Source organism: Pezoporus flaviventris, unplaced genomic scaffold (assembly GCF_033815535.1).
Source record: "Pezoporus flaviventris isolate CSIRO_AGI_PZ_B2104156 unplaced genomic scaffold, CSIRO_AGI_Pfla_v1 ptg000213l, whole genome shotgun sequence".
NCBI classification, from domain to species: Eukaryota; Metazoa; Chordata; class Aves; order Psittaciformes; family Psittacidae; genus Pezoporus; species Pezoporus flaviventris.
Window position 1 is genome coordinate 1,318,561 of NW_026892761.1, and position 17,764 is coordinate 1,336,324.

At 64.3% G+C, this 17,764-nt stretch overlaps 2 protein-coding genes across 3 annotated transcripts; both read right to left on the reverse strand.

The window, feature by feature from the left end:
• Positions 1 to 881: 881 nt before the first annotated feature.
• SDCBP2 (syndecan binding protein 2) lies at positions 882 to 3,158 on the reverse strand. Its single transcript, XM_061442107.1, has 8 exons — positions 3,090 to 3,158; positions 2,890 to 2,965; positions 2,586 to 2,692; positions 2,295 to 2,456; positions 1,773 to 1,948; positions 1,533 to 1,704; positions 1,359 to 1,450; positions 882 to 1,268 (listed from the first exon to the last, which is right to left on the reverse strand). Exons 1-8 carry the CDS (start codon positions 3,141 to 3,143, stop codon positions 1,214 to 1,216), a joined length of 894 nt encoding a protein of 297 aa, XP_061298091.1. The 5' UTR covers positions 3,144 to 3,158; the 3' UTR covers positions 882 to 1,213.
• Positions 3,159 to 7,885: 4,727 nt separating this feature from the next.
• On the reverse strand, positions 7,886 to 16,091 carry FKBP1A (FKBP prolyl isomerase 1A). Of its 2 annotated transcripts, none has more exons than XM_061442029.1 (5): positions 15,942 to 16,091; positions 15,764 to 15,811; positions 11,169 to 11,281; positions 10,056 to 10,204; positions 7,886 to 8,089 (listed from the first exon to the last, which is right to left on the reverse strand). In XM_061442029.1, the coding sequence occupies exons 1-4, from the start codon at positions 15,976 to 15,978 to the stop codon at positions 10,076 to 10,078; spliced, it is 327 nt and encodes a 108-aa protein (XP_061298013.1). In that variant the 5' UTR covers positions 15,979 to 16,091; the 3' UTR covers positions 7,886 to 8,089; positions 10,056 to 10,075. The 2 variants fall into 2 exon arrangements, with proteins under 2 accessions (XP_061298013.1, XP_061298012.1); XM_061442028.1 differs by having other exon boundaries at positions 7,886 to 8,086; positions 15,942 to 16,089.
• Between the last annotated feature and the right edge of the window lie 1,673 nt (positions 16,092 to 17,764).

A 17,764-nucleotide genomic window follows, 5' to 3' on the forward strand; every position in this document is an offset into this window, starting at 1 on the left:
CCAGGCTGGGCGATGGCAGCGAACCCGAGGGGTGTCTGGGGGGTGCGGTGGGACCCTCCGGGTGCATTTCCTGCTCCAGATGCAGGTCGCACCACGACAGCGAAGTCTGGCTGTGGGCAGGAGGCTGGGGGGGACCTGCCCGGACACAGAGACCAGCGCTGGAGGTGGTGGAGCCCATGGGGCACCTTCACCCGGGCCTGGTGTCCATCCTCCTCCCCTGGCCGGGACGGGGCTCCCCTATTGCATCCCTGACCCAGGGGGAGCCCGGCTCCCTCCCTCCCCCTGCTTTGCACTACATTCACTTTGGTTTGGGTACAGACTGGAGCCCAGGGGCTGGGCTCTGCCCTCCGTGGAGCTGGACCAGAGGGCTCCGGTGGTTTTGGCACTGGTGATCCCCGTGCTGGAGCTGGGGCTGCAGTGAGGGATGCGGGCAGGGGCCGAGCGCCTTTGCCTGCTCCAGCCCCATCCCCGCTTTGCTGGTGGGCTCTGGAACAACAAAATGCCTTGTCTTTCCCTTTGGAGCGGCGGCGATTGCTCAGCGGGGGCCGGCGGGACGCGAGACTTGGGCTCCCCCCCATGAATGTCAGTGGGTTCTTCGTGACTTGAACTAACAGTGTTCCCCCCCCGCCCCAAACCCCACTCCACCGCCCATGGAGCAGCGATGCCCCGACAGCGGCGCTCCCACGGGACACAGGCCCCGTCCCGTGCTCCCTGTGCTCCCCATGGCCCCGCTGTGGCTCTGCCGCGGTGGGGATGCAGCTCCCGGTGCCGGGTGATGGATGGGGGAGCCGGGGGCGGGCGCTGGGGCATGGGCCTCTCGTGCAATGTGTTTGTGGCTGTGTGTTCGCGTCTGTCCGACTGCCCAAAGCTTTGCCAAGAAATAAATGTAATGATTATATTTGAAAGACAAATCTATATTATATATTTTTTAAATACAGAACTGACAAAGCTGTAACACCCCCCCCCCATCCTGTACTCGCTCTCTGTTGGTGGATGTAATAAACGTCACTGGGTCTGTGTCTGCTTTGGCTGGAGCCAGCCTTTGGCGTCTGCCCCAGGACATGGGGATGTGCATTCCCCATCCCTGCCGATGTGAGGGAGGAGAGGACGGCACGGGCTGGAGGTGCCACCGGTGGCTGCAGGGATGAGGGACTCCTTTGGGGATGCTGTGGGGTACCTTCAGCAGCCCATGAGGCTTCCAGCAGCGAAGTCCTCACAGGTCAGGGATGGAGTGGTCCATGCTCGACTTCACCACCCCTGGTGAGAGCCTGGGCACAGGGAATGGGTACTTAGTAGGGAGAGGCACCCTTGGGCACCCCAGTGGGGTTGGGGCGGGCACCATGGCCCCATGGCCTCACCGTTTCACCATGTGCTCGTAGATCACAGTGGGGATGATGGTCAGCGTGACCACGTTCCCGGCCCCCGCCAGCACCTCCATGAGCTGCTTATCCTGCAGGAGAGAGCGGTGGCTCCATGGGGTGCCCCCATCCCATGGGATGCTCCTGACGGCACCGTGGCTGTGCAGCCCCTACCTTCATGCCGATGACATTCTGGCCGTTCACCTCGCAGATGTAGTGATGGGTCAGGAGCCCGTTGCGAGCAGCGGAGCTGTCCTTGGCCAGGGACACGATTTTCCCCTTCTTCACCACGATGCCGACGTGGCCGGTGCTGTCCTTGTGCACGGTGACCGTGCGCTGGAACGGCCTGCGGGGAGAACCGGGATCAGCACCGGGATCAGCACCGGGATCAGCACCTCCGGCACCAGCACTCACCGGTCCCGCACCACCATCACGATCTTCTCGGGGTTCGCCTTCTTCAGCGCCCGCTGCGCCTTGGCACTGCTCCAGCCCGCGCAGCTCCTGCCGTCCATCTGCAGGATCTGGTCCCCGAAGCGCAGCCCCACCAGCGCCGCTGGCGAGTTGGCCTTCACCAGCTGCACGAAGATGCCCTGGGGACAGGGGGGAGTGATGGCACCACGCTGGCAGGTACCGTGCCATGGCCCACGCCGGGCTGGGCTGCACCGGGCTGGCACAGGGTGCCCAGAGAAGCTGTGGCTGCCCCATCCCTGGCAGTGTTCAAGGCCAGGTTGGACACAGGGGCTTGCTGTGGAAGAGGTCCCTGCCCGCGGCAGGGGTTGGAGCTGGAGGAGCTTCAAGCTCCCTTCAACCCAACCCATTCTGTGATGCTGCGGTTCTATGCTGTGCCATTTACCAGCACACATTGCCACGCCATGGTGCACCGGGCCCTGTCACATCCACCGTGCCGGGATGCCCCATCCCGTGCCCAGCCCTCACCTGGTCGACGTTCTTGAGCTGCAGCCCTGTCTTGCCCCGCTCGTCCTTGCAGAGGTGAAGCTCCCGCACGCCCGGTTTGATCTCCGCCCGCCGCAGCCCCGCGCTGCTCCCGCTCAGGGGGGCCACCACCTGCCCCGGGGGGGGCCCGCTGGGGGTCAGGGCCTGCGATGGAGCCGGGGGTCAAGGGTGGGAGCAGCCCTCGGGGGATGCCGCATCCCAGCCGGGGCCGGATGAGCTGCAGCGGGGGGGGGGAAGCGCCCAGCAGCGATGCTGCGGCACGGGGGCACCTACGGAGCCGCTGCCTTCCGGGAGCAGGTTCTTCTGGATCTCCTCGCTGCACAGGGCCAGCCCCATGTAGTTCTCCAGCTCGGCCAGGTTCGGGTACAGCACGGGCAGCGCTGCGGGGGCACGGGGGGGGCCTCAGGGAGGGTGGTTCCCACCCCACAGCCATTGCCTCCCTGCCTGGAACCCCCCCCAGCCTCCATCCCCTGCCCATGCAGTGGGATGTGAGGGGTCTCAGCTGAGCCCCCCCCCCCCACAGTAACCATTGTGTTCCCCCCCCCGGGCAGGGAGAGCCGGTCCCAACCCGCGTTACCGGGGTCTGAGCTGAGCTTTGGCTTCTCCGTGACCACGGTCGTGGGGGGGGTCCTCACCCCGGCTGCTGCCTGCGCCTGCAGAGAGATGGGGCTTGCTTGAGGCGCTGCCCTCCCACCCCACCCGGGGACCCTCCGAGAGGAGGGGGGCACCCATCGGGGCCAGCTCCCCCCCCCCCAACGCTGCTGCGCCAGCACTGACCTGCAGGAGCTGGTGGCCCTTCATGTCCTCGAGGGAGGGGTAAAGCGTGGCCATGGCTGCCGGGGCCGTGCCTGGGGATGGGGACGCAGGGATCAGGGATGGGGACGCAGGGATCAGGGATGGGGACGCAGGGATCAGGGATGGGGATGCAGGGATCAGGGGTGGGAGCCTCTGCCCCGCCTGGCTCCGTGTGCCCGGTCCCGTGTGCCGGACACGGGCTCTCAGCCGCAGCCTCCGCAGTGACTCAGAGCCGGTTCACCGGGGCCACCGGATCCACCACTTCCTGGTGGCTGGGACACGGGCACCGGCACCATGGGCTCTGCTTGGCTGCCAGCGGGTCCTGCTCCCCACATCCCCCCGTCCAATGGGGCCATTCCAGCATCACCCAGACCCAGCAGTGGGGTACCCCATGGAAACAGCCCCCTGACCCCCCCATCAGTCCCCTCTGCCCCCCCACCCCGTGCACCTCACACCGTGCCCACGGCAAGGCAGTGCCTCAAAGCACAGCACCCAAACCCAGGGTGGGGGGGCTGAATCCTGACCCAGCTCTGAGCACTGCAGAGCCCAGCTGGCTCTGGGCACACACAGCACAGGGCCCACAGCAGCAGCCCCCCAAACCCCAGCCTGGCAGCCCCGGACTCACCTGCAGCAGCTCCTGGCTCCCTCTGCCACCCTGTGCCCGGCCCCGGGCACTTATAGCTGTGCCCAGCCCAGGGAGGGGCCCGGGCACTCAGCTGACTGGCACCCCAGGTAGGGCACAGGGGAGGAAGAGGAAGGTGAAGGCAACGCTGTGCAGGGATGGGGACAGGGATGGGGATGGTTTTCAGTGGGTTTGGGCATCCTGGGGGAGCAGGGATGGGGCTGTGGAACCCCATTCCCATTGCATCACCCATCCTGCCCACAGCAACACACGGCCCCATCAGAGCTCAGTGCCTCAGACCAAGGAACAAGGGTGATGTTGGGGTGTGAAGTGGGGTCCCAAGGGCGATGACACCAGGGGGTGAAAGGGGGGTCCCCACCATGAGCATCCCTGTGCAGGGGCTGGCTCCTTGCTCCTGGGCACATGGTGCTGACGCAGCTGTGATGTGGCACCGTGTCCCGCACCCTTCCATCCATCACGTGCTGGGTGTGACGGCCCCGTGGCAGTCCTGATGGAGCAACCGAGTGAGTGTGGAGCTCATGGGATGCACACGGGGATCCCGCTGCCATGGGACATCACCCATGGGATCCAGCCCTCGGCATCCCGCTGCCATGGGACATCACTGCATCACCTTGGGGTCCAGCCCTCGGCATCCCGCTGCCATGGGACATCACTGCATCACTTTCAGGTCCAGCCCTCGGCATCCTGCTGCCATGGGACATCACTGCATCACTTTCAGGTCCAGCCCTCGGCATCCCGCTGCCATGGGACATCACTGCATCACCTTGAGGTCCAGCCCTCAGCATCCCGCTGCCAGCACCAGGGATGCCACTGACCACGCTGTCCTCAGGAGCTGGGTCCCACAGGCATCCAGCCAGGCTCAGCACCAGTGGCACCAGCCCAGGACGTGCCAGCAAGGCGCCAGTCCCCCCATGGAGCAGCAGCCGGGCGCATCCCAGCTCCGCTGCCGCGTGCCGGCCCTGGAGGAAGTGCTCCATTTACTGCTGTTATATTTAGCCCAGGACAGGAGCAGCCCCAGCGCCACAGCCCAGAGCAGGGAGAGCTCCTGCAGCAGCCGGAGCAGGGGGGTTCCTGTCCCCCCAACCCCTCATCCCCATAGAAACGGAGCTGGAAGGACCCCAAGGTCACTGGGGGCTGATTCCCAGCCGGAGCCATGGCACTGCCTGGCACCAGTTCATACTCAAAGCTTTGCCAGAAGAGAAACCCAGCCTGGCTGCGAGCTTCCACCCAGCAGTGGTTGCAGTGAAGGGCACGGTGCTGGTGCCCCCCCAGCTCCTGTGCTGCTGACCCGAGCAGCAAGGAAGGGCAGTGTCCCGGCTGCATGGCCCCCATCCCTCGTGTCGCTGTTCGAGCACCGCTGCTCCCGGCTCCAATCCGGCTTTTCCACCCTTAAACACAAACTTTGCTCCCGACAAAGCCGCTCCGGAGGTGCCGTTATTGATCGTGGCCAATGGAGCAAAGGCCGTGTGGGGAGGGGCCGGGAGCTGGCACCCAGCAGCACCCCCATTGGGAGACACAGAACCGCCACCAGCAGCCGGGGAGCAGCACAGAGCACAGGAGCCCCACGGATGGGGAGGCCGTGGGGAAAGGCACCAAAATAACCCCTGAGAGGCTTCCCTGGCCTGCAGGTCCCGGCTGCCGGGGGTTCCGTGTCCCCCATTGCCGTGTCCAGCCCCCCGAAAGGACCAAAGTGAATGCCCAGGGCTGGATCCATGTGCTGCTCCGGAGCTGGACGGACCCTGGAGCATCGTCATCCACACTCCATGCACTCCATGCTCCGGCACGGGCTGAGTCACAGCCACGAGGGCGACAGGCTGCGTGGATAGGTTGTGGTGAAGCAATTGATGGCTCAGATTCCAAGAGGCCTCCATCACCTCCCCATTGAGCCCAGTGAGCCCCGGGCACCGCTTGGTGCTCCCAGGGCTGAGCACCGGAGCCTCACACCACCAAAGCCATCCAGCACAGCCAGAGGCAGAGCCTTTCCTGCTGCCGTGGCACTGGGTGAGCCCAGCACGGCACCCCCACCACCGGGAGCCCACCATGGAGCCCTGGTACATGCACTGCACCCTGTAAGCCTGGCATGGAACTCTGGGATGGCACCCACAGCATCCGTGAGCCCAGCACAGCACCCACGAACCCAGCACAGCACCCACAGCATCCTGTGAGCCCAGCATGGACCCACGAACCTGCCATGAACCCTAGCACAGCACCCACAGCACCCATGAGCACAGCATCCACAGCATCCTGTGAGCCCAGCACGGCACCCACGAAACTGCCATGAACCCTAGCACAGCACCCACGAGCCTAGCACAGCACCCACGAGCCCAGCATGGCACCCATGAACTTGCCATGAACCCTAGTACAGCATCCACAGCACCCACGAGCCCAGCACAGCACCCACAGCATCCTGTGAGCCCAGCATGGCACCCACGAATCTGCCATGAACCCTAGCACAGCACCCACAGCACCCACGAGCCCAGCATGGCACCCACGAACCTGCCATGAACCCTAGTACAGCATCCACAGCACCCACGAGCACAGCACAGAACCCACAGCATCCACGAGCCCAGCATGGCACCCACGAAACTGCCATGAACCCTAGCACAGCACCCACAGCACCCATGAGCACAGCATCCACAGCATCCTGTGAGCCCAGCACGGCACCCACGAAACTGCCATGAACCCTAGCACAGCACCCACAGCACCCACGAGCCCAGCACGGCACCCATGAACTTGCCATGAACCCTAGCACAGCACCCACAGCACCCACGAGCCCAGCACGGCACCCACGAACCTGCCATGAACCCTAGTACAGCATCCACAGCACCCACGAGCACAGCACAGAACCCACAGCATCCACGAGCCCAGCATGGCACCCACGAAACTGCCATGAACCCTAGCACAGCACCCACAGCACCCATGAGCACAGCATCCACAGCATCCTGTGAGCCGAGCATGGCACCCACGAAACTGCCATGAACCCTAGCACAGCACCCACGAGCCCAGCACAGCACCCACAGCACCCACGAGCCCAGCACAGCACCCACAGCACCCCACAAACCTGCCATGAACCCTAGCACAGCACCCAGAGCATCTCCTCCGCGTGGCACGGAACAGCACCCACAGCACCCACGAGCCCAGCACAGCACCCACAGCACCCACGAGCCCAGCATGGCACCCACAGCACCCACGAGCCCAGCACAGCACCCACAGCACCCACGAGCCCAGCACAGCACCCACGAGCCCAGCACAGCACCCACAGCACCCCACGAACCTGCCATGAACCCTAGCACAGCACGCAGAGCATCTCCTCCGCGTGGCAGGGAACAGCAGCCGCAGCACGCCGCGGCCCCACTGCGCTGAGCGGCGGCAGAGGCGAGGGAAGGACCCGCAGGACACGGCGCTCAGAAAAGCCAGCAGAAAGCGGTTTTATTGCAAGAATCCAAGTGGGCACCGCCGCGGGCAGCGGGCAGCGGGCAGGGCTCCCAGCGCATCACCGGGCAGGGGCAGGAGCGGAGCAGCGGGAAGCTTCGCATCGCATGGGAGCAGGCAAGCGGCGATGAGCAGCATCAGGCGGAGAACGGCCCCAGCGTGCTCAGAGCGGGCACCACCGGGGCTGGGGGGACGGGACACACACACAGAGGGTTCGGGGCGTCCCCACCACCTCCCCTGCAGGCAGCAGCACCTTCCCTTTGCTCTTCTCCTTTAAGCTCAATGCAAGCTCTGAAGGTTCAGCCTGCGGAGGAGCAATGATGGAAACCCAACCTGAAAGCGGGCTGAGGCGCAGGAGGAAGGTTCCCCATGGGGTGGCCGAGGGGAGCAGAGCATCCCCACGGTGTCCTCTCCTGTCCCTCGCTGCCCTGGGTCCTGGCAGGGACCTAACACACAATCCCAGCACCGCTTTGCTCCCCGCATCCATTCGGCCTCGACAGCCTCCCTCTGCTATATGGCTTTCGCAGCAGCAGCAACTTCTGGTTTGAAACCACCACGAGACCTGCAGCACAACGAGGATCTACCGGGTTTCCTGGGGTTCAAATGACTCCTAGCTAAGGGCAGCCCATCTGCGTGCTACTGGGAAAACGTGGGCTACACCTGGAACAGAAAGGTGAAGAACTTGACCCAACAAAAAAAGGAGTTGAGGTTTACGGCGTAGAGTTTAAAAAGACATAAAACCACGATACAAGGAGGAAGAGTCGGACGCAAAGCTCGGTGACCAAAGGCATTCAATCAAGGTGTAAGGTTATACAATGTGTAGTGGGCTATCAGGAAAAGCTCCGTACAAAGTCATGTGCACTCGTCTTGAAGCTGAGGTTCTGGGTTCCTCCATGTGCCAAACCTGCTGGGAGAGAGGAGGGGAGCTCAGGTCAGGCTCCGGGGATGGAGCCGCCATCCCGAAGTGCACCGGGAACGGAGGAGAAGGCAAGGAACAGCGCCCCATCCTGCCCACACTGCAGGACCACAGATCCCAGAGCACAGCCCCATCCTGCCCACACTGCAGGACCCACAGGCCTCAGAGCACAGCCCCATCCTGCCCACACTGCAGGACCCACAGGCCTCGGAGCACAGCCCCATCCTGCCCACACCACAGGACCACAGATCCCAGAGCACAGCCCCATCCTGCCCACACTGCAGGACCCACAGGCCTCAGAGCACAGCCCCATCCTGCCCACACTGCAGGACCCACAGGCCTCAGAGCACAGCCCCATCCTGCCCACACTGCAGGACCCACAGGCCTTGGAGCACAGCCCCATCCTGCCCACACTGCAGGACCCACAGGCCTCGGAGCACAGCCCCATCCTGCCCACACTGCAGGACCCACAGGCCTCGGAGCACAGCCCCATCCTGCCCACACCACAGGACCACAGATCCCAGAGCACAGCCCCATCCTGCCCACACTGCAGGACCCACAGATCCCAGAGCACAGCCCCATCCTGCCCACACTGCAGGACCCACAGGCCTCGGAGCACAGCCCCATCCTGCCCACACTGCAGGACCCACAGGCCTTGGAGCACAGCCCCATCCTGCCCACACCACAGGACTCACAGACCCCAGAACACAGCCCCATCCTGCCCACACTGCAGGACCCACAGATCCCAGAGCACAGCCCCATCCTGCCCACACCACAGGCCCCACAGACCCCAGAACACAGCCCCATCCTGCCCACACTGCAGGACCACAGATCCCAGAGCGCAGCCTCATCCTGCACACTACAGGACCCACAGACCCCAGAGCACAGCCCCATCCTGCCCACACCACAGGACCCACAGATCCCAGAGCACAGCCCCTTCCTGCCCACACCACAGGACCCACAGATCCCAGAGCACAGCCCCATCCTGCCCACACTGCAGGACCCACAGATCCCAGAGCACAGCCCCATCCTGCCCACACTGCAGGACCCACAGGCCTCGGAGCACAGCCCCATCCTGCCCACACTGCAGGACCCACAGGCCTTGGAGCACAGCCCCATCCTGCCCACACCACAGGACTCACAGACCCCAGAACACAGCCCCATCCTGCCCACACTGCAGGACCCACAGATCCCAGAGCACAGCCCCATCCTGCCCACACCACAGGCCCCACAGACCCCAGAACACAGCCCCATCCTGCCCACACCACAGGACCACAGATCCCAGAGCGCAGCCTCATCCTGCACACTACAGGACCCACAGACCCCAGAGCACAGCCCCATCCTGCCCACACCACAGGACCCACAGATCCCAGAGCACAGCCCCATCCTGCCCACACCACAGGACCACAGATCCCAGAGCACAGCCCCATCCTGCCCACACCACAGGACCCACAGATCCCAGAGCACAGCCCCATCCTGCACACTACAGGACCCACAGGCCTCGGAGCACAGCCCCATCCTGCCCACACCACAGGACCACAGATCCCAGAGCACAGCCTCATCCTGCACACTACAGGACCCACAGGCCTCGGAGCACAGCCTCATCCTGCCCACACCACAGGACCCACAGACCCGATCCTGCCTGCACCACAGGACCCACACAGCAAGAGAAGCACAAGTGAGTCAAGCCCAGAAGGGCAGCAACACAACCCAAGGAACCCAAGGCCTGGTCAACCAGCACTGCAACACCTCCATGGCATTAACCTGCTCTGCCAGGCTGGAACTGCTCCCCCAAGCTCAGCAACCTCCTGAAGGCAACTTATACCTGCCCCTCTGCTTCTCATCCCCCCACTGCCCCCAGCTCCAGCCCACCACCCCAGCCCAGCCCAAGACAAAAAGATGGGTGCCCTGAGTCACCCCCAGGCCACAGCAGCCCTGCAGAGCACCCCCTCCTTACCCGAGGACAGGGTGCTGGGGTCATTCCAATTTCATGAGCTCCACGTCAAAAATGAGGGTGGCGTTGGGTGGGATGATGCCGGGGTGCCCGGTGGAGCCGTAGGCGTAATCTGGGGAGATGGTCATCTTCGCCCGCTGACCGACGCTCATCTGGGGCAGGGGAAGAAACGGGGATGTCAGGAGATGGGCACAACCACCGGGGGGAGTGAGGGGTTGGATGGGGCTTGGAGCAAGCTGCTCCAGTGGAAGGGGTCCCTGTCCATGGCAGGGGTTGGAGCTGGAGGAGCTTTCAGGTCCCTTCCAACCCAACCCATCCATGATTCCGTGTCTTCCACCCAGCGACGGCACAGCCAGGACCCCCCCGCAGCCCCAAGCACCCCTGTGCGTGTCGCTGGCAGCACAGAGCTGGCTGCAGGCGCCCAGGAGCCCAATCCATGCCCAGAGCCCTCCGTCTGCGTGGGCTCCGGCTCCCGCCGCGCGGGGAAATGGCAGCGCTGAGTCACGGCCGTGCCGTAGGTGCTGCCGGGCCCGGCCCTGCTCGGCTCCTGCCGTGGGCCAGGTGGTGATGCAGGAGGGGGCATTCACAGCCCCGGTGCCGACGGGCGGCGGGCACAGGGGGATAAGAAAGGCTGAGGAAGTTGGGGCTGTTCAGCCTGGAGAAGAGAAGCTGCGTGGAGACCTCAGAGCAGCTTCCAGTATCTGAAGGGGGCTATAGGGATGCTGGGGAGGGACTCTTCATTAGGGACTGCAGTGACAGGACAAGGGGTAACGGGTTCAAACTGAAACAGGGGAAGTTTAGATTGGATCTAAGGAGGAAATTCCTTCCTGTGAGGGTGCTGAGGCACTGGAATGGGTTGCCCAGGGAGGTTGTGAATGCTCCATCCCTGGCAGTGTTCAAGGCCAGGTTGGACAGAGCCTTGGGTGCCATGGTTTAGTGTGAGGGGTCCCTGCCCATGGCAGGGGGTTCGAACTGGATGATCTTCAGGTCCTTTCCAACCCAAACTGTTCTATGATTCTATAAAGGGAAGGACTGGATGGGAGAGGAGAGGAGCCGCACGCAGCGGTCCCTGCCCGCGCCGCGGGCACAGCTCACAGACAGGGACGCAGCGGGCACCTGAGCGACGCCTTCCTCCCAGCCGCGGATCACCTCCTGCTTGCCCATCACGAACTTGAACGGCTTGTTCCTGTCGCGGGAGGAATCGAACTTCTTCCCGTCCTCCAGCATACCTGGGAGCGAGAAGGAGGGAGACGCTGGGGACACGGGGAGCCAGGCTGGGAGCTGGCAGCCGCGGCGGCGACAGCCACAGAGAGAGCTCACATGGGCCTGAGTTAAGGAGCTCAGCTCCGAGCTCAGGCTCCTTTTCCTTTGGGAAACACCTCCATGGGGCAGCCTGGAGGGGAAACCCCACCAGCAGCCATAGGGCATCCTGTGGGGCAGGGCAGGATTGCTCCCGGCCGCTCCTCTGGGCTGGGATCGAGCACAGATGAGGGGAGAAGATGGAAGAGGGGAAGATACCTTCCTCCCCTTGCAGCACCACTGTGAGCCATTCAGCAGGCAGCAGGATCAGGCCCGGCACTTCCAATCCCACCAGCAAACACACCTCAGCCAGGCTTCCATCTTCAGGCACCCAAAGCACGAGCCAGGGCTCCGGGGCTCCATCCCAGCTGGCACCAGCCCTTCCCGTGTCCTGCTGATCCTCAGCCAAGTCACTCCCAAAGCCAGGAATGACAACAGGGAGAGGCAGCAGCAAGCGCTGCCCGGGACATCCCCCAGCACACGCTGCGTGGCGAGGGCTGAGCAGGGCTGATATCCCCAGGGCTAAATATAACTCCCCAGCACGAGCAAAGGAGGAATTTCCTCCCCTCCCTTGCTCCCTGCCCGACCTTCTTGGGGAATCTTGGAGCCGGAGCTGCCTTATAGGAGCAGAAACTCCCCTGGCCAGCGGAACTGCTGCTCCTATAAGGCAGCTACAGCTCCGCACTGACACAGACAGTGCCCAGCGCAGCAAGAGCAATAGCAAACCCTCCTCCAAACACTTCTCACTCCTTTACTTCCCAAAACAGCCCCCAAAACCTGTTATCCTAGCTGGAAACCATTCTATAGTCTTGAACAACCAACCTCACCCAGCAGCACGTGGGGCACAGCGACTTCCCTTCACCATGGGCACGAGAAAACGCAGCTGTGCAGAAGATGGGACGGGGCATCTCGGTCCCGGCTCGCACCACGATGGCACAACGCCGCGGTGATGGGAGACGCTGGTGGGAAGGAGGGAACGGGGCAAACGCATCACCTTTGCAGGGCAATGAGCACCAGGAAGATGCAGCTCTCCTTGCTCCCAGAATTAAGCTTTTGTGTCACAGAAAGCAAAACCTCCCCCATCCAGGGGCCTTCGAGCTGGACTTCGGGGAAGTGAACCCAGAGCTTCCTTGTTTCCTCCCACCGGGATAAACCTCTTGTGGCTGCGCCTGCTCCCAGCTCCTGGCACCGCTGCCGTGCCCTGGCTCTGCTCCTGCCCAGTGGGGCTGCTGGCAGCAGGACCCAGGACAGGCCCCGCTGCTGGCACCGGCAGCGCCGCTCAGCCACGGCCCCGGCTGACCCCGAGCTCAGCTCCGAGCCCTGGGGCACCGCAACGAGGCGGGCACAGCTCCTGCCTGCACCCTTCCCCTGAGCACCCATAGAGCTAAACCCCAGGGCCACGCAGCCCAGCCCCACTGCTTGTCACAGCAAACAGGGGACGCGTGGGGGGCAAATCCACCCTTGGGGAGCATCCTGCAGGGAGCTCCCTGGCTGCAGGAAAGGGGGATGCATGGGCTGAGCTGGCTGCAGCAGCACAGGGATATCGATCACTCGCTGTCCCCAGCCCAGGATGGCAAAGGTCACGCCGAGGAGCTTGTCCCTGCTGCCCAGCACGGGGCTGCTGCACTGCCCCATCGCACCAGCGAGGAAAACAAAGAGGCTCCGATGAGACAGCATCCTCAGCTCAGGTGCCTCCTCTGCCCGTGAGGCTCCTGGGAGATTTCTCCAGCCCTGGACAAGTATGAGCAACCATTTCCTCCTCCCTGCCGTCCCCGGGTGAGGAGATAACAAGATCTTAGCGCTATTACAAAGCAAAGCATCCTCTGGCAAAGCAGCAGGAGCAGCAGAAAGCCCCTGGCACACCGCAGACCCTGGCAGGGCTCTTTGCTTGGCACCACCAGCCCCGTGAGAAGGGCAAAGCCCATGGCAATGGGTTACAGGGACCCACCAGCCCCAGCTCCCACCACTGGGACCCCCTTGGAGACCTCAGCTGGACTGCACCACGCCAAGGGGGACCACGGAGCCCTGCAGACGGGGGCTCTGCAGAGCAGCCCCAGCTCAGCCGCGCCGGCAGCGGGGCCCTGCCAGGTCTCTGCCACACTTGGCAGGCAGCAGCCGGGAGACGCTGCCTGCAACGCCCCAGCCTCCCCCCCCAGCAGCGCTGTGGGGCACCGCATCCACTGCCCCGGCAGCCAGACCCACGGGGGGGGTCAGGGCCGCTGCTTCGCACCCCGCATCCCACTGCCCACCCATCTGCTCCCAAACTCATGGGGGAATTTATCCTTGATTTAGCTTCTTTTAGAGCTGATTTCACATCAAAGGCCATTGCAGCAACCTCGAGCAGGGACTTGGGACCGAAGGAATGGGTTTGGTCCCCCTTCCACAATCCCAGCATGAGCAATGCACTCAGAGGATGCTCTGCTCCCCTGTGCTGCCCTCCTGCATCAGGACTATCTGTGTGTCCATCCCTCACCTCTGGGATGAAATGGCTGCTCCCGGATGGCTGACCAAACCAGCTCCCCACGCTCTTCATCCCTGGTCACCGCTTTTTAACCCCAAAACATGGTTTTTAAGGGCATCACTGCACATCCGTAACCCATCACAGCGGGAGCTGACTGGCTGTGCACCCCTCTCAGCACACCACGGGCTGGATCTCCCCAGTGCCTGCAGGTTTCTACATGGGAGCAAAGGGCAGCCGGGGATGGAGCTGACATTAGGCTCTGGAAGGAGCCTTGGAGAACAGCACCTGATGCTGCTCCGGGATCAGTGAGGACCGCAATGGGGCTGGAGAACCAAAGGCAGCTCTAACATTCCCCGAGATCCAAGCCCCGCTCTGGCCTCTCACAGGGCTGCAGGAGCCGCAGCGTTCAGCAACGCAAACGGCATCAGGGCCTGAAGGGGTCTGATCCCTGCTGCCTGCAGAGGGAACTGGGGGGGGGGGGGAAGGACAAAAGGAGACAATAACAGCAAACAACCGGAGGGAAGGAAACCAGGAGCTGTTCCCACGCACGCACGGCAGCTCCGTGCTGCTGCCGCTGCCGGGGAGGCTCCGTGCGGAGGGAGCCACGGTGCCGGGCTCTGCCCGAAGCACCGGGACGTGGGCACCCACCGTGAGCAGCTCTAGGTCAGGGGGGGGCACGGACCGAGCACGGCGAGAGGGAAGCGCTGGCGCTGGGAGCAGCGGGGCTGGCAGGCGGCAGCGCTGGCCCACCGGGAGCCACTTGAGTGCCTGCCAGGCTCCCTTTGTTCTTCCACCGGCGGAGGAAACGGGGCGGCCGGGGCAGACCCAGCCGCTTCCGCTGCTTCCTGACAGCGGGACGGGAAGGCCGGGGCGGCCATGGGCTGGGTGCCCACCGAGCACCCCTGGGTGCATGGGTCCTGCTCTGCAGAGATGGGCGCCCTCGGACCCCGGTGGGGGTGAGCAGAGGGTGGGAAGGGGAATGGGTTATGGGCAGAAACAGCCTTGAATGCATGGATGCGTTTTTACCCAGAGCACAGCAGCCACCCCCATCTGTTCAAAGGGAGAGCGAGGAGGAGAGGAAACCCCTGGGGTGACCCCCAAAGCGTTTTTGGGGGTCCCAAGGTTGGTTTCTTTCCCCTCAAGCTCGCTGAAGGCTGATGGAGGGCACTGTGTGGAGCGTGCCCCTCCCTGGCTCGCAGGGCTATACCCACAACCCAACCACCGCCCCGTGGTACCCACACCAGGGCTCCCCACGGCATGGGCATCCCCACACGCCCCAAACCCAGCCCCGGGCGCGCTGTGGGTCTCCGCCTGCCCCACGGGCACCCGGCTGTCACCCCACAAGGGAGAAGCGGCATCGAGGATGGCACTGGGGCTGCACCCCTATAAATACGGGGACCCCACTCCAGAGCCCGAGGCTCCCGGGGGTTGCCACAGCGTGGGGGTCCCCGGCTCCACCGCCCCATGGCCCGTAGAGCCCCGGGACCCACAGGGCACAGACCCTGCCCGCCCCGTTTCCCTCCCGGGCCGCCTCCCGGTGCGCCCCAAAACCAGGGCCGGACACGGGTGGGAAGCGGCGGCGCCCACGGGGACCCCCGGGGCCTCGGCACGGCCCCAGGGCACAGCCGGGGCCCCCCCTCCCCGCCCGGGCACACCCAGACCCCGATCCCCCTCCTGCTCCCCCGGTAAAGCCTCGCTGGGGGGGGGGGGGGGGGGGGCGCGGGACCCTCCCGGTTCCCCCGGGGAGCGCCGCGGCCCAACCGCGCCTCCCGCATGGGCCGGGGCCGGGGTCCCCGCAGCTGCCGGGGCTGAGGAGCGGGGCTCAGAGCCCGCACCCGCACCGCGTCCCGCGGGCACCGGACAGGGCCGGGGGTACCGGACCCTCCCCTCCCGTTCGCCGGTGCGGTCGGGGCCGCCCCGCCCTGCGGGGCCCTTGGCGGGCGGCACTCACCCGTGTAGTGAACCACGCAGGTCTGGCCGCGCTTGGGGAACGTCCGCCCTGCGGGGAGACACGCACGGTCAGCGCACCGGGACCGGGACCCGCACCGGGACCGGAGCGGCGGGGAAAGGGGGAAAGGAGAAGGGGGAAAGGGGGTGCATGGGGAGGGTGGGCGCGGGTCGCGGCTCACCGTCGCCGGGGGCGATGGTCTCCACATGCACGCCCATGCCGGTGCCGGTGCCGCTCCCGCACCCTCAGCTCCCGCAGCCCGAGGGAGGAGGGGCCACGTGTGCGCAGCCTCGGCCCCGCGCCGCCATAGAGCCCGCCCCCGCCCGCCGCCATCTTCCCGCTCCCCCCCCCCGCCATCCCTCAGCCTCCTTCCTGCCCGGCCCCGGCCGCCATCTTGGCACCGCGCGGTTGCCGGGGCAACGCGGCCCTGCCGTGAGGGACCCCGGGACCACCGGGGTTACCGGTTAAAGCGGCTCCTCCCCCCCGTGAGGGGGCTGAGGCGCTGGCACAGGGTGCCCAGAGAAGCTGTGGCTGCCCCATCCCTGGCAGTGTTCAAGGCCAGGTTGGACACAGGGGCTTGGAGCAAGCTGCTCCAGTGGAAGGGGTCCCTGCCTGTGGCAGGGGTTGGAGCTGGAGGAGCTTTAAGGTCCCTTCCAACCCAACCCATTCCATGGTTCCGTGTCCTTCCCAAGCTGTCCTGAACCGCGGAAATCATCTCTTGACGCGCTGCTATAGTCAGTGTGTGAAACAACGGCCGTGAATTGGGTTAGTTCAGGTGTCAGCCTCAGGCTGTGCCAGGGAACGCTTAGACTGGATATGAGGAACGTTCCTGCCCCAAACTGGTGCTCAGGTGTTGGTGTTGGAACAGGCACTGGAACAGGCACTGCAATGGGCATTAGAAAAGGAACTGGAACGGGCACTGCAATGGGCTTTAGAAGAGGCACTGGAACGGGCACTGGAACAGGCACTGCAATGGGCATTAGAAGAGGCACTGGAATGGACACTGGAATGGGCACTGCAATGGGCTTTAGAAGAGGAACTGGAATGGACACTGCAATGGGCACTACAATGGGCATTAGAAGCACTGCAATGGGCACTACAATGGGCTGCCCAGGCAGTGCTGGCGTCACCGTCCCTAGAGGGATACAAAGGACGTGCGGATGTGCCCAGCGCCATGGGTCAGTGGTGCCCTTGGCAGCGCTGGGTTAACAATTGCCCTCCATGAGCTTCAAGGTCTTTCCCAAGCTAAACCATTCCATGTTCTACATTGATGCTGCTCCTCAGCACGTAGGCAAAGGTCAGCACCGGCCCCACGGCCCCGGGCAGGCTCAGTGGGTCCAATCAACCCTCCAAAAGGACTCTCTGCTAGTGACAGCGGCAGCTCTTTTCTTCCCTGCTCCAGTAAAGACCTGCTCCAGGCACAGGATTTGTGCCTCAAAGCGTCCCATTTCCTCCCTTCAAGAGCTGAACTGCAGCACCCGCAAGGGAGCAGAGACCTTCCAAGGACAGCCAAGAGGCTCGTGAAAAGCTGCTGTAAAGTGGGGCACGAGGGGAGGAGACTTGAAATAGCACCTGAAGGGATGGAGCGGGTTTTAATGGCTTCTGCCCTTTGCTCGTATCTTTTAGATGCTGAAACACCAAGGATGCCTTCCCTTGCTTGATGCTGGAGCATCACGCAGATGGGGCCCGTGGTCCCTGACTTTGCATGGAGCAGAGGAGGGCAATGGAGCTGGTGCAGGGCCTGGAGCACAAACGTGATGGGGAAGGGCTGAGGGACCTGGGAGGGTTTAATCTGGAGAAGAGAAGGCTCAGGGGGGACCTGATGGCTCCCTACAGTGCCTGACAGGAGCATGGAGCAGGAGGGGCTGGGCTCTGCTCCCAAGGGATGGGACAAGAGGAAACGGCCTCAAGCTGCCCCAGGGCAGGTTTAGATGGAGCTGAGGAACAATTCCTGCCCCAGAGGTGCTCAGGCATTGGAACAGGCTGCCCAGGGCAGGGCTGCAG

Coding starts and splice junctions, on each gene's coding strand:
- SDCBP2 (XM_061442107.1), bottom strand. CDS start 3,143: ATGGCCACGCTTTACCCCTCCCTCGAGGACATGAAGGGCCACCAGCTC. Junction 1,949..2,294: donor AGCTCAAGAACGTCGACCAG/GTGAGGGCTGGG, acceptor CCCTGTCCCCAG/GGCATCTTCGTGCAGCTGGT. Junction 1,705..1,772: donor GTGATGGTGGTGCGGGACCG/GTGAGTGCTGGT, acceptor TTCTCCCCGCAG/GCCGTTCCAGCGCACGGTCA.
- FKBP1A (XM_061442029.1), bottom strand. CDS start 15,978: ATGGGCGTGCATGTGGAGACCATCGCCCCCGGCGACG. Junction 15,812..15,941: donor GACCATCGCCCCCGGCGACG/GTGAGCCGCGAC, acceptor GTCTCCCCGCAG/GGCGGACGTTCCCCAAGCGC. Junction 10,205..11,168: donor GGGAGGAAGGCGTCGCTCAG/GTGCCCGCTGCG, acceptor CCCCTGCCCCAG/ATGAGCGTCGGTCAGCGGGC.